Here is an 11,914-nt window from a genome sequence, read left to right on the forward strand (position 1 = left end):
ATGAGCACAGGTGCTCAGTGCGACAAGCGCAGCTACTGTGCACCTGTGTCTATCGCACAGCACAGAACAAAGTAGAAGAGCTCAGGTGCTGGGCACCTGCGAGGACACCGAATGTCGGGAAAATGACCAACGTGCCATATACTGCTATAACAAAATGAACAAGGGAGGGGAAAACCTCAGTTTGCTAGAGCCAACGTTTCGACAAGGGGACTTGTCTTCGTCCCCTTGTCGAAACGTTGGCTCTAGCAAACTGAGGTTTTCCCCTCCCTTGTTCATTTTGTGATCGCCAAGGACCATCTACCGCACCCTCTCTCTACCATATACTGCTATAAGTTCTTTAAAAATACTAGGGAACAATATGGTGCGATATCAGCCGCTAAACACTAACACTTCCGTTGTTTTTGCGCCTTCGTGTGATGTGGGTGAAAATTCAGCTGCCAGCTAAGTATCATCATAATCATCAGCCTGATTACTCCTACTGCAGTGCAAAGGCCTCTCCCATGTCTCTTCAATTAACCCTGTCCTTTTACAGTTGCGGCCACCGTATTCCCGCTAACTTCTTAATCTCATCCGCCCATCTAACTTTCTGCCGCCCCCTGGTACGTTTGCCTTCTCTTGGAATCCACTCCGTTACCCTTAAAGACCACCGGTTATCTTGCCTTCGCATTACATGCCCTGCCCAAGCCCATTTCTTCCTCTTGATTTCAACTAGGATGTCATTATCCCGCGTTTGTTCCCTCACCCACTCCGCCCGCTTCCGATCTCTTAATGTTACACCCATCATTTTTCTTTCCATAGCTCGCTGCTTTATCCTTAACTTAAGCTGAACCCTCTTTGTTAGCGTCCACGTTTCTGCCCCATAGGCGAGAACCGGTAAGATACTACGATTCTAAGGTAACCGGTAAGATTCTAAGTATAATCCTACGCAAAAGCAGCACTAATATATGTTGTTCTTTTTAGTCTTGCTATGGGCTATATCGGGAGCAAATGACGCGTCAGCTAATGTCTTCGCATAGCCCTGTCCGGCTGTTTACAATCCGCATAGATTTGTCGTAGTTCGCCTCGTGCACAGTGATCGGATCGCGTGGTCCCCTGCTTAATTCAATTAGTTCGGACTTTCCTAGAGGTGCAAGTTGGCGAACTAGACCTCGTTTACAATCGCACCGAATTTACAGCGCGCCGCTTTCTCGCCCTTTTCTTGCGCTTCCTCCAAATGGCGCTACCTTTACGACTGGATCGCCGTTCACAGCGAAGTCAACCCATTGGTCGCCCGTATTGCTGTCGTTGAACGCAGCAGGTCCGCGCGGTTCGCCTTTCCTGTTTTCCAATTTAGCCTTTGCATTTTGTTTTCGCTTTTGCTGTCACAGACTGCGCGGCTTGAAGTTGACGACCCTGAGACGGGCATTTAAGGGAGCGAAGAGCGTTCACAGATGCTCGTGCCGATAGTATTCTGTCTCTCTCTCTTTTTCCTTCAGTTCACTTTCTCCTTTTTCCATTGCTCCCTCAATTCAAGGAGCGAGAATGCAAATCCTGCCGCGAGGGGCGCTACTCACGCAATTAGCGAGTCGGGAGCGGCCGCGCGATCTCTCTCGGGATCGGTGCGGCGAACCGCACACGCCACGGCGTTTCCCGCGTCAACGGGGGAAATGAAATGGGAAAAGGAAAGGATCAAATAAAAGGAAAAGAACTGGAGCTAAATGAAGGAAAAAAAGGAGGTGCGCGACTCAAGCCTTACTCGGCGCGGCAAACAAAAATAGCCAGGATAAGTAAAGCCAAGGAATAGCGGAGCAGATGTGAGAGAGAGTTTACGAGAGGAAGGGACAGAATGGGGACGAACAGAATGAGCCCTACGCACACCAGCGGGCGGGGATAAAAGGAGTGCGGGGAAGAAAAAAGGAGGGAGTTTGGCCCGGGGCGAATTAGAGCGACCGCAGCGTCGGTCCGCCGCGGTCTTCTCGGAGGGAAAGACCGATGGGAATAAAGGGGACAGAGCGATGCTGATTCATCAGGACGGGACGAAGGAGTCGATGTAAGGCGCGGGAATCCGCACACGGGGGAGGACAAGGAGGTGCCCGCGCGCTGTTCTGTCATTACTCGTCGCCGGAGAGGGCGGCTGTTCGCGGTCTCCGGCCTCGCCACAAGCCGTGCATACTCGGAATTCCACGCGTGTGCCCCGGGGACTGGCGGTGCATGTGGAGACTGTAGCCGCAGCCACCAGTCACTGCATTATATACGTTCCGTAATCAGGCATATATTTGAGCATATTTCGATGCGTGGCCGGGGCAGCGCACACACTCATAGCGTTCAGATTAGAGCTTGTAGTCCAATTTTCAATTCGCCAATAGTTCGTAGACTGCACTCGCATCTGTAACTAGATGCCAACGCCACCATTTCGGTCATCACGGTCTAGTTATATCGAGAACAAACTCAAGGCAATAATAAAAAAGTGACGACTTGACCTCTGTTTAGGGTATGTTGGGGAGAAGGGGGGAGCTTGGATTTTCAAGTGGCTTTTTTTGTTTGTTTGAGTATTCAGTTAACGCCGACTTGGAAGCAGAGGACTCCACTCACAGCCTTCTCCACCGCAGCTGCTCAAATATGATTCTGAAGCTCGTGACTTGAACTTGCAGCGCACGCTAACACCGGGAAAGGCTTTGAGGCGGCGGTGTCATGAGAAACAGACGAGGCGTCTGGACGCGTAGCAACGCTGCGCATGCGCGGGAAGCAGTGGGGGTGAAATCAAGCGTTAAAAACCTCTCCCCTGTAAGCACAGGGGTTGAACAAACTGTACTGAACAGGGGGCCCTGCCGCCGCGCGTAGCAGGCTCTACAGGCTGTACTACATACTAAGCCGGAAGTTTACCCAGGTGCACAAATCCACACGGAAACGCCGACAAACCTCGCTCGCGTGCAGAAAAAGATGGAGCAATGACGGGTGATTTCTTCGGTAGTAGGGAGGCCAGGATAGCGCTGACCCAAACAAGGGCTTCGAAGTTCATACGCTCTGGAGGAAGCTTAGAACGGAATAAAAGCGGCGGATGAACTGTTGACGGTGATGAAGATGCATAGGTTGCGCACGTCGCATTAACGCAGTACTGCGACTTCATCAAAATCAGCGCTAACATACCGGTCTTTTGGCCTGGTATATTACAAGAAAAGGAGAACAAAAAGCCGACGGTATGATAAGGCGCTGCAGGACTGGGTCTTGGATTCGACACAAACGCCACTGGTAGTGGGTCTAAGAAGAGCGAGTGGGCATGGATCAGACCTGGTGGCCGCGAGGGGCGGTGTGTGGAGGGACGGCGTAGTGCTGAGCTCTGCGCAAGGACTTCCGCCTGCCGCAGCAGCTGCTGTCGTCCGAGAGACCACCGAGGAGCAGCATCCGCCTGAAATAAGGCCGAGAGAGGCTCCCTGGTCGGCGGAGGCGTCCCGCGGTCCAAGACAGTGACGTCGTGCGATTTAGGACGGGTCGTAAAAATCCCCCTCGGGCTCCTCGAATAGAGCGGTGAGACTCGGTGGGAGAAAAAAACGTCTCTCCAGGGTCCTCGACAAAGCGCCGTTATCTCGCGGTACCCGGTGGCGATAGTAAAAGAAGGGAGCGGAAAGGTGAAATACATAATACAAAAGGTTTTCTTTCTTTTTTCTTTTCTGCCTTCTGAATGCTGTAAGAAAAAATAAACGCTTGGGTATCGGAAAAGAGAAAGGGTCCGTTAAGGAAGTAGTACCCTGATGACCAGGGTATTGAGTTAAAATGAAAGGTCCTTGAAGTGTGGGTCATATGTCGAAGATAAATGCCCTCAATTGCAGATGTTTTCCGACCATTCAAAGGATACAAAACTCGAGAAAGGAAAGACGGCATGACCACTGATCCTTTCTTCTCTTCGGTCCTCTTCTGAGGACTCCGTTTTTCATCGCTGTAAATTGTGAGCTAGCCTATATTCAGCTTTCTCTTTTACGTCCGGACTTTCCAGTAAAGTCCTTAGTGGAAGCAACGTTGAAAACTGAAATCTATTGCCCGCTGTTCTTTCATAAAATTATCAAGGTGACTAGCATCATAGAGGAGTTCTAGATTTCGACTCCTCGCATGTTGTCATACTGCCTGGTCGCAACCATGAAGTATACGCGTTCCACATCGCTGCACCGGTCATTTTTTTTTTTTAGTAATTGAGCTCTAAAATGAAAACAATTCTAAATACTTATATTCGTGAGTCGCCGCAATGGTGGACTCTCCTCAGCTTGGAATTATTAGAGCGCAGCTCTTTGGCGTCCGTTCCTGGGTTTCGCGTCGTCGTCGGCGTCGGCATCGTAACCAGCTCCGCCCCCAATGTCACGCTTTTCAATTGGTCGAAATGCTCGTGACGTCACAGTGCGCGAATTTCAAATGGGGCCAATTGTGCTTTGGCTAGTAACCATGCAACCAATCAAAGGGATCGTATAGTGATGCTGCAACTAAGTTGGACTGAGTTTAGTTAATTGCTTAATTAATCAATTAGCCTAATTAATATAGAGGAGAATGAAGAGGTCAGAAGAAAAGCAAAGAAGGACGCGCGCCGCAGCGACAACAGCGTCCGCGGAAGGAGACGCTGCTGAAAAAAACAGATAAGTACGAAGCCGCGTTCCCTCCACCACCACGCACTTCCCCACTCAGTAAGACGTTGCTCGTTTCATATACGTTGTGTCGAACATCCTAGACAGTTCCAACAATTGACAGGTTAATGACAGAACACGATGGATAGAAATACAATAATATAAATATGAAATAGCCTAATTAACCTTTCTAGTTAGACCGCTTAAATCAATAAAACCGAGAACGAAATTGGTCGAGTTGGGGAATCGAACCAGGGTCTCCGGAGTGCGATACGAGCACGCTAGCCACTCCGTAATGCCAGCTGAATGGTTTGGAATGAACAAAGGCGCATCTAGCTAATACGGCGTCTTCGTTCACTCCCATCTTCCCCCTTTCCCTTACGGCGAGGTGCAGGTGTCCACCCAGACATGCGAGAGAGATACATTTCCTTTCCTCAAAAAATAAATTTACCGTCCAGCAAGGCGTACAGCCGAATTGGCGATGGCGTTCTGTGGACTCCCTGGCAGCGTTGCAAGACGCTGTCGCGTTCCACTCTTACAGGCGAAGCTTAACATGTTAACCACACATCAGTAACACACGCAGACAGCCAATGGACGCGTCATTCGCTGGCAGCACTTGATTCATCATTCACAACCACATTCTTAACGTACGCTCCCTTGCCGCACATGCCAAGGACGTACACCACGATCACATTCTGCGCCATTCCTCTGTACTTTGCTTTGCTGAAACCTGGATGGATCCCGAAGAGCCTCTCGAAATCATAGATTTCCTATACTGCTGTGGTGCTCGCAGAGACCACAACAGAGCGGCGGGAGTCGCTTTCTACTTGCGCACAGGTCTCTCTGCAATACCAGTCGAAATGTCTGGCACGTCACATGAAGTTGGCGAACTGTGCGCCGCAAAATGCCCAACGGCTTGCTGGTAGTAGCTGCCTACTTCGCCCCTACCGCACTCACGAAAGACGTCGTGCACTTCCTGCAACTCGCATTAACCGTCCATCGATCCACACCGGTGTTAGTAGTGGGGGACTTTAATGTTGACATAAAGACAAACAGCAATTTCCTAACACTTATGCGGGAGAACATCCCGTTCCTCTCGCTCGTAACGCGTCCCACGGCTGTGACAACCTCGCGAGGCATCTCGTCTTTGAGAATCAAGCATTGGTGTACCAAGTCGAACATATATCAGTCTATTTCTCCGACCACAAAGCTTCCTTCATGACTGTCAAGAACTGTTAGTGGAGTCTTTGTTAAAGGAATACGTGTGAAAAATAAAAAAAAATTCTGTGATAGCGCATACATGTGTTGCTCGATTTCTTTGCCTCAATCTATCGAAAAGGTGAAACAGCTTATTTGCTGCGCTCAAATTTCGCATTAGGAAGTAACGTAATCGTCGGTAATTTTATTTTTAAACAGTATTGCGAACTACTGTTATGTAATAGCTGCATGGATTGATTTTAAATTTTGCACTGTGTAACGCTGCGCCTATGTTCTTTTAGCTTAGGTATGGGAATAGATAAAAAAATTGGGTGCGATACACGGTTATGTTGTCAAATCCTGGCCCCGGCGACTACATTTGGATAGCGGCGAAATGAAAAAAAAAACTGCCGTGTGTCGTGTGATGTCAGCGTACGGTAAAAATCCCGGGTGGTCTAAATTAATCCTAAGCTCTATGCTACCGCGTCCCTCATAGCCCCATGTGTCGAGATGACACGCTAAGCCTCACATACCACATACCACGCGTACTTACGTTGTAAACTGAGTTATCAATTTCGCCTTTGGGAAAGCTGCGGCCCATCTGTTATTTTAACGCGACATCGTTAAGGAGCTCGGGTCGCAGAAAATCCGTCGTCGTTCACCGTGAGCGAAAAATACGTGAAAAGTCATCAGTGAAGCAACCTAGGAGGCTGCAGGTTGGCCACGAAGACTGTGAGCAAATTGACCAGTGGCACATGGTAGCTGAATTAATAATTATTTGCGAGAGGATGTTCGGGAAGTGCAACCTGGGTCGCACAATCCCCACTGGGGGCAGCATCTGCCATCGCAGGACAGTGACTCATAGGTTAACTGCTGCGCCAGGAGTGGTATGAGCACTTGCAGCTATCTATGAATGTAAAGCAGGGAATGACCAATCTCGCATATACGGGCATTAACCGATCAACTCTATCGCGTCATACCTTTAAAGGTGCACTGAAGAGGAATCTGAACTTGTCTTTTTGCCGCGGGAACTCGATCTACACGTTCCTAGCATTCTTAGAAACTGCGACTTATTGCCCTGTATGGCCGATTTCCCTAATTAAATCGAATTAACGTCCGGCTCCCGCCCTTTTTTTTGAATTCTGCCTCGGACGGTGGGCGGAGTCGACCAACGCGTGGAGTGCCTTTCACCCAGTCCCGTGGCGGCTTGCCGCTCTGCCATCGGCGGAGTAATACGTAGTAGTCCGTAGTAGCAAATAGTCCGCGTGTATTCTTATTTCTGCGGGCTTATTTTGCGGCTATATTATCTGCGAATGAAACTATTTATTCACGGAAACCTAAAAAACGAAAAATAGCAAAATAAAGCCTCCACAGAGCTAGCTGAAAGGCAGTCTACGCGTTGGTCGACTCCGCCCATCGTACGAGGCAGAATTAAAAAAAAAAAATGGCGGGAGCCGGACGTTAATTCGATTTAATTATGGAAATCGGCCATACAGGGCAATAAGTCGCAGTTTCTAAGAATGCTAGGAACGTGTAGATCGAGTTCCCGCGGCAAAAAGACAAGTTCAGAATCCTCTTCAGTGCACCTTTAAGACGGAGCTTAAGTGTCCCCTCCAATTTTTATGCTTACAATCTTCGTATCCTTCCCCTCCCGACCAACATGTCCCCCGTCCTGCACGCCGGACGTCGTCATGCGGCCGCACAGCACCATTCCCCTCTCTTTGATACCCAGGGTGTAGCTTACACGGATGCCTCCTTCGTGGCTCCTCGAGGTTCCTGCGGCTACGCCCTGTACCATCCACACCTCCCTGCTCCTGAAACCCACACCAGCGGGCCGTATCTACACCCTCCAGACGCATTGTCCCTCGAGGTCCTCGCCATTGCGCATGCCCTCCAGTCATTTTCCCTCCTTCCCTCTCTCCAAGAGTACACAGTCTATTCGGACTCACAAGCCGCTATACACCACATACAGAAACGCACCCTGACCCCTTCTCTCCAACAGGAGGTCGAACGAGCGGTCTCCGCACTGCAGCCTTCCATCGTTTTCCTCCGCTGGGTCCCTGGGCATTCAGGGATTGACGGCAATGAGCTGGCCCATCAGCTCGCCCGCGACACACTTTTCCGGGCACCGTTGATCCCCTGGCCCAAGCCCTCGGAGGACGGTGGGAGACTCACCCTTCGCCGCACCATAAAAGAGGTCTACCTTGAGCTCCGCCTCGACAAACGCCTTTACCCTCCCCCTCATCCATCACTCACGGTGCCGGAGTCTCGCCTTCTTCGGCACATTCAGATGAATGCAGTTATCACCCCGTCCCGCCTCTTCCTCTATCGCTATCGATCGGACCCTTCCTGTCCCAACTGCCCCTGTATCTATGCGGACCTGGCCCATTGCCTATTCTATTGCCCGGCTGCTCAGCAGTCGGGTTCCTTCCCCCCACCCTCTCTATCCATCACCACCTGGCTCGACTGGCTTGGCGCTGAAGGGGAAGAAGAACAGCGGCTTCTGGTCGCCCAGGCGGTCGAAATGCTCGGCCTGTAAATTATGGTTGATTAAAAGTCTTTTACTACTACTACTTTAAAGCTTTATAATGTTCCAGAGTACAGATGCCTGAAACTGAAGATACACGGGAAGTTCTCGGTACGTAGTACGTCACTGACATAATTTCGATAGGAGTGTCGCTGGCATGTGTAAGTGAGTGAGTGAACGAGTGAGTGAGGTGAGCGAGCTATGTGGTCGAGTGAGTTCACTGAGTGAGCGAGCGTTCGAGCAAGCAAGACTGAGTGAAGAAAGAGCGCCAGTGTTGTTAGAGACAATCGGAATTACCGCAGCAGGGCAACTGCATTAGAGTCGAATTGGCCTCCTTTTGCACAGTTGGCCTGTTTCGCGGACGGATTGCCCTCGCGTCAGACGTGGTGCTTGGCACGTAATTTTTTTTTTTCCTTACAGCCCAAAGTTTCGTTTTCACACCGAGTCTAATAACTGCAGACGGATTAATTTCGCGTGAAATTGAAATCCAGGCGAAATAAGAAAGCTCTCGAGATGCAGGGAGATAAAGAACGGGAGGATTCGCGGAAATTGTTGAGCGACCAGAGGACAAAAAAAAATTAAAAAAAACGGAACTGCCACTGCTGCGAACGGGCAGCGACGCGGCAGTGCGAAGCTGGCCGCTTTCCCACGCTCTGTCCTTGCGGCGGTCGCCGGTTTTCCAACGGACGGCCCGGTGCGGCGTCCTTTTCGGACTGGCGCGCTTTTCTTACCGGCCTTCTTGTGTGTGTTCTGCTCGTCTGTCCGTCCCCCTTTCTTCCTCGTGGACCGCAGAGCGGAGGCATTTGTCGATTCCGCGCCACGCCTGGCCCATAAATCTGCCGTCGTGTGCGTGTGTGTCCAGTGCTCGGAGCGCACCAGTGCGAACCATCAAGGATGTATCGCCCGCCACCCCACCACAACCGCCACCGCGTTTGCGTGCCGTGTCTCCTCGGCCGGGCCGCACGCCGCGTCCCTTTGCGGTCGTGGCCGTCCTCCTTTTTCTTGTTCCAGGTGGAAAGCGCACGGAATGGACCGGTGGACCGCGGACCACCGCTCTGTTTTTCTCGTCGATGAACCTTTTATTTCGGGAGAAGAGAAAAGAAGAACGACAACTGAGGAAGCAGAGTTCATAGGAGAAATGATGTGGATCCGGTTTGCACGGTGAAGTACGCTGGTTATGCTTGGTTACGGGCGAACGTCGAGAACCGATTTTACGAATTCTGCCGAGACGAGTATCAACTAACTGTGATGGCTCTCTGGAACCATCTGATTTTCATTATCCATTGCGTACAGCTTTCTTCAAGCCTAGCAAGACAGCTTTAGAATCACCGAATGTCGCCAATCTTTGAAGCGATTTTTTTCTAATATAATGAACGAAAAGTGTTTTGTTAGGACCCATTCTAGGTTGTCATTTGCAAAATTTAAAGCTTAGTCTTGGCCAGACTCGCCAGAATTATCACGGCACCTCTCAAATTAGAGGACAGCACCGAACCAATCGTGTATGCACGAATACAAACCGAGTGCTCTGCGAAAAAAAAAAAAATGGCACCGTAATTTGCTTTAGTTTGACTGCTGAGAGGTCGGCCATCTTCGCGAACCAAGCTGTGGCGAGCTTGGCATAAGTCTGACGCAGACATTACAAGGAAGACAACAGAAAAGTTTACGGGTTGTTGCGTTGCACGACACTGCTGGCTTGTGGGCCCGCGAACTCCGGGAAACTGTTTGTGCCGCGAGCGTCCCGGTCTCCCCTCGGCGCAGCAGGGTGCCGGCCTCGTCGTGGACGCGGGGCTCATTTTCAGCCGAAGACGCACTCCTCTCGAACTTGACATGTTTATGAGGGTCGCGAAGCGCGGCTGTCCCCTCTCCTCTCGCATCGGAACTCGGGGTGGTCTGCATTCGGCCCCCAAGGACGCTTCTTCCAAGAACCGCGGCTTGGTCACGTGACCACGGCGTTCGAGAACTCGACCGTCAGCGGACAAAGAGAGTCTTCCTCCAGCAGCGGAAGAGAGCAGCTGCTCGGGGAGCCAGTCTGTATTTTCCTAGGGCCTGGGGCCCTCTTTTCTTTTGGGTCAATTCTTTTAATAAAGACCCAATTCCTGGCCTTCACCGTGTCAACAGCCCGTACCTCGCAACAGGGTGCTCGTCTTAAAGTGATTTCGCCGTTACACATCTATAATTTAAAACCCTCGCAAAATAAACACGCTTTTACACTTGCGGCAGTGAATCATTATTATCCGCACTGATAGAATGGCCTATGAGCTCTTGCTTAAAAATACGCATCGGCAGATGACGTCACTCGAAGCGGCGCCGTAAGGCAGAGGCTCTTCGCAGCTGAAACTCCGCGGGGAAAACGGAGATAACGAAAGAGGGGGAACATAAAGCAAAGAAAGACAAATACCAAACTGAGAGAGCACATCTCACGCTTCAAGCGCCGAGTTGACAAAACAATGTCCTACACGCGCGTCGTCCGGAAACATCACCCGGTGCGCCTGGGCCGAATGCCAGCCGCTTCCAACGTCGGGTGCTTCTCCTCACCGCGCCGCGCGGTAGCGCCCACAGCGCCGCGGTTTCGCAAGCCTGCCGCAAGCCGCTTACGGGGGGAAGCAGCGACAGTAGCAAGAGGACTAGCTCCAAGCGCAGCAGCAGCCGGCGAAAACATTTACTTGTGTCAGCGGAGAACCGCGTGTTTACTTGTTCTTTGGCCCGGCGCCCAACGCAGAGCCGGCTCACGCTGAAGTGGTGGAAGAAAAAAATGCGCCGCGATCATTAGCGTGGCAACAGCTGACGAACGGTCGCTCACGTGTAGCCGTCGATGCGCCTCTCTTCTCGCGTCGTCTTCCCGGCGTGACGTGCCCGACTCGAGACGGCGGTGCGAGAGTCGCGAAAGCGGATTGCGGCGACGGCTGAGTGAGCGAGTGCGAGACGGCACAGCAGGCGACGGGGAGGCTGCGATGACCTCGGATGCTGCGTCGCCTTGTCGGCAGCGCTGATATTCAGTAAGCATCCCAGAAATCCGCTTTCTCTCTCACTCTCCCTCAGTGTTTTCATGCGGCGTTCCTTTGCGCCAGCCTCCTCCTCGAGTGCGGGCTGCCTAGGGAGCCAAAAATAGTCGCCCCGCTGTTACACACGGCTATACTCGCCTTCTCTACGTCTCCTGCTTTGCGACAGGCAGCTGTTCGGTTGACGGCCCTTGAGGAAATTTGTGAAGGTGACTGCGCACCGCAGGATAAAGGAGGCAATGAAAGATGGACGCGGTTGTTGCTACGACGCTCGTCTTTTCTTTTCTTATTCTCTTTCCTCTGATCCTTTAACTCTCCTCTATCTGCACGTGGCAGCGGTGGTGGCTCGGCTGGAACCAGTTGGCAGGCCCGTGCAATTTCCTTTTCATCCTTCTCTCTGTCGCAACAACAATAACTGATTTAGTTTGTAACTTTGGCACTGTTGCTGAAGGTTTATGGAAGCGTGTATTACCGAATTAAGAAGCGGAGCAATGCTGGCCACGTCTCCGGGAAAAAATTGTGGTTGTGGCTTATTAGCGTACAGACGCTGCAGTACCTAAAAGCGCGCACAAATGACCACGTTTTAAGCATGAAATGCTTTTAGC

At 51.2% G+C, this 11,914-nt stretch overlaps 1 protein-coding gene across 5 annotated transcripts in view; it reads left to right on the forward strand.

Moving 5' to 3' along the window:
• LOC149341773 (acetylcholinesterase-like) overlaps window positions 1-11,914 on the forward strand; it is a 138,121-nt gene that overhangs the window by 27,621 nt on the left and 98,586 nt on the right. For 2 of the 5 annotated variants that reach the window (XM_089543958.1, XM_089543956.1), the window contains exon 1: window positions 10,874-11,306. The exons of 1 other annotated variant lie outside the window; for it this stretch is intronic. Coding sequence is in view for 2 of the 4 variants with exons in the window: in XM_089543960.1 (XP_089400086.1) it covers window positions 11,272-11,306 (35 nt within the window). In the remaining 2 variants the exon portion in view is untranslated. Of the gene's footprint in view, window positions 1-10,871; window positions 11,307-11,914 lie in introns of those variants that run through there. 2 more of the 5 variants (XM_089543960.1, XM_089543955.1) reach the window with 2 other exon arrangements.

This window comes from Amblyomma mixtum, chromosome 5, assembly GCF_055824585.1.
Source record: "Amblyomma mixtum isolate Tamu chromosome 5, ASM5582458v1, whole genome shotgun sequence".
In the NCBI taxonomy this organism is placed as follows: domain Eukaryota; kingdom Metazoa; phylum Arthropoda; class Arachnida; order Ixodida; family Ixodidae; genus Amblyomma; species Amblyomma mixtum.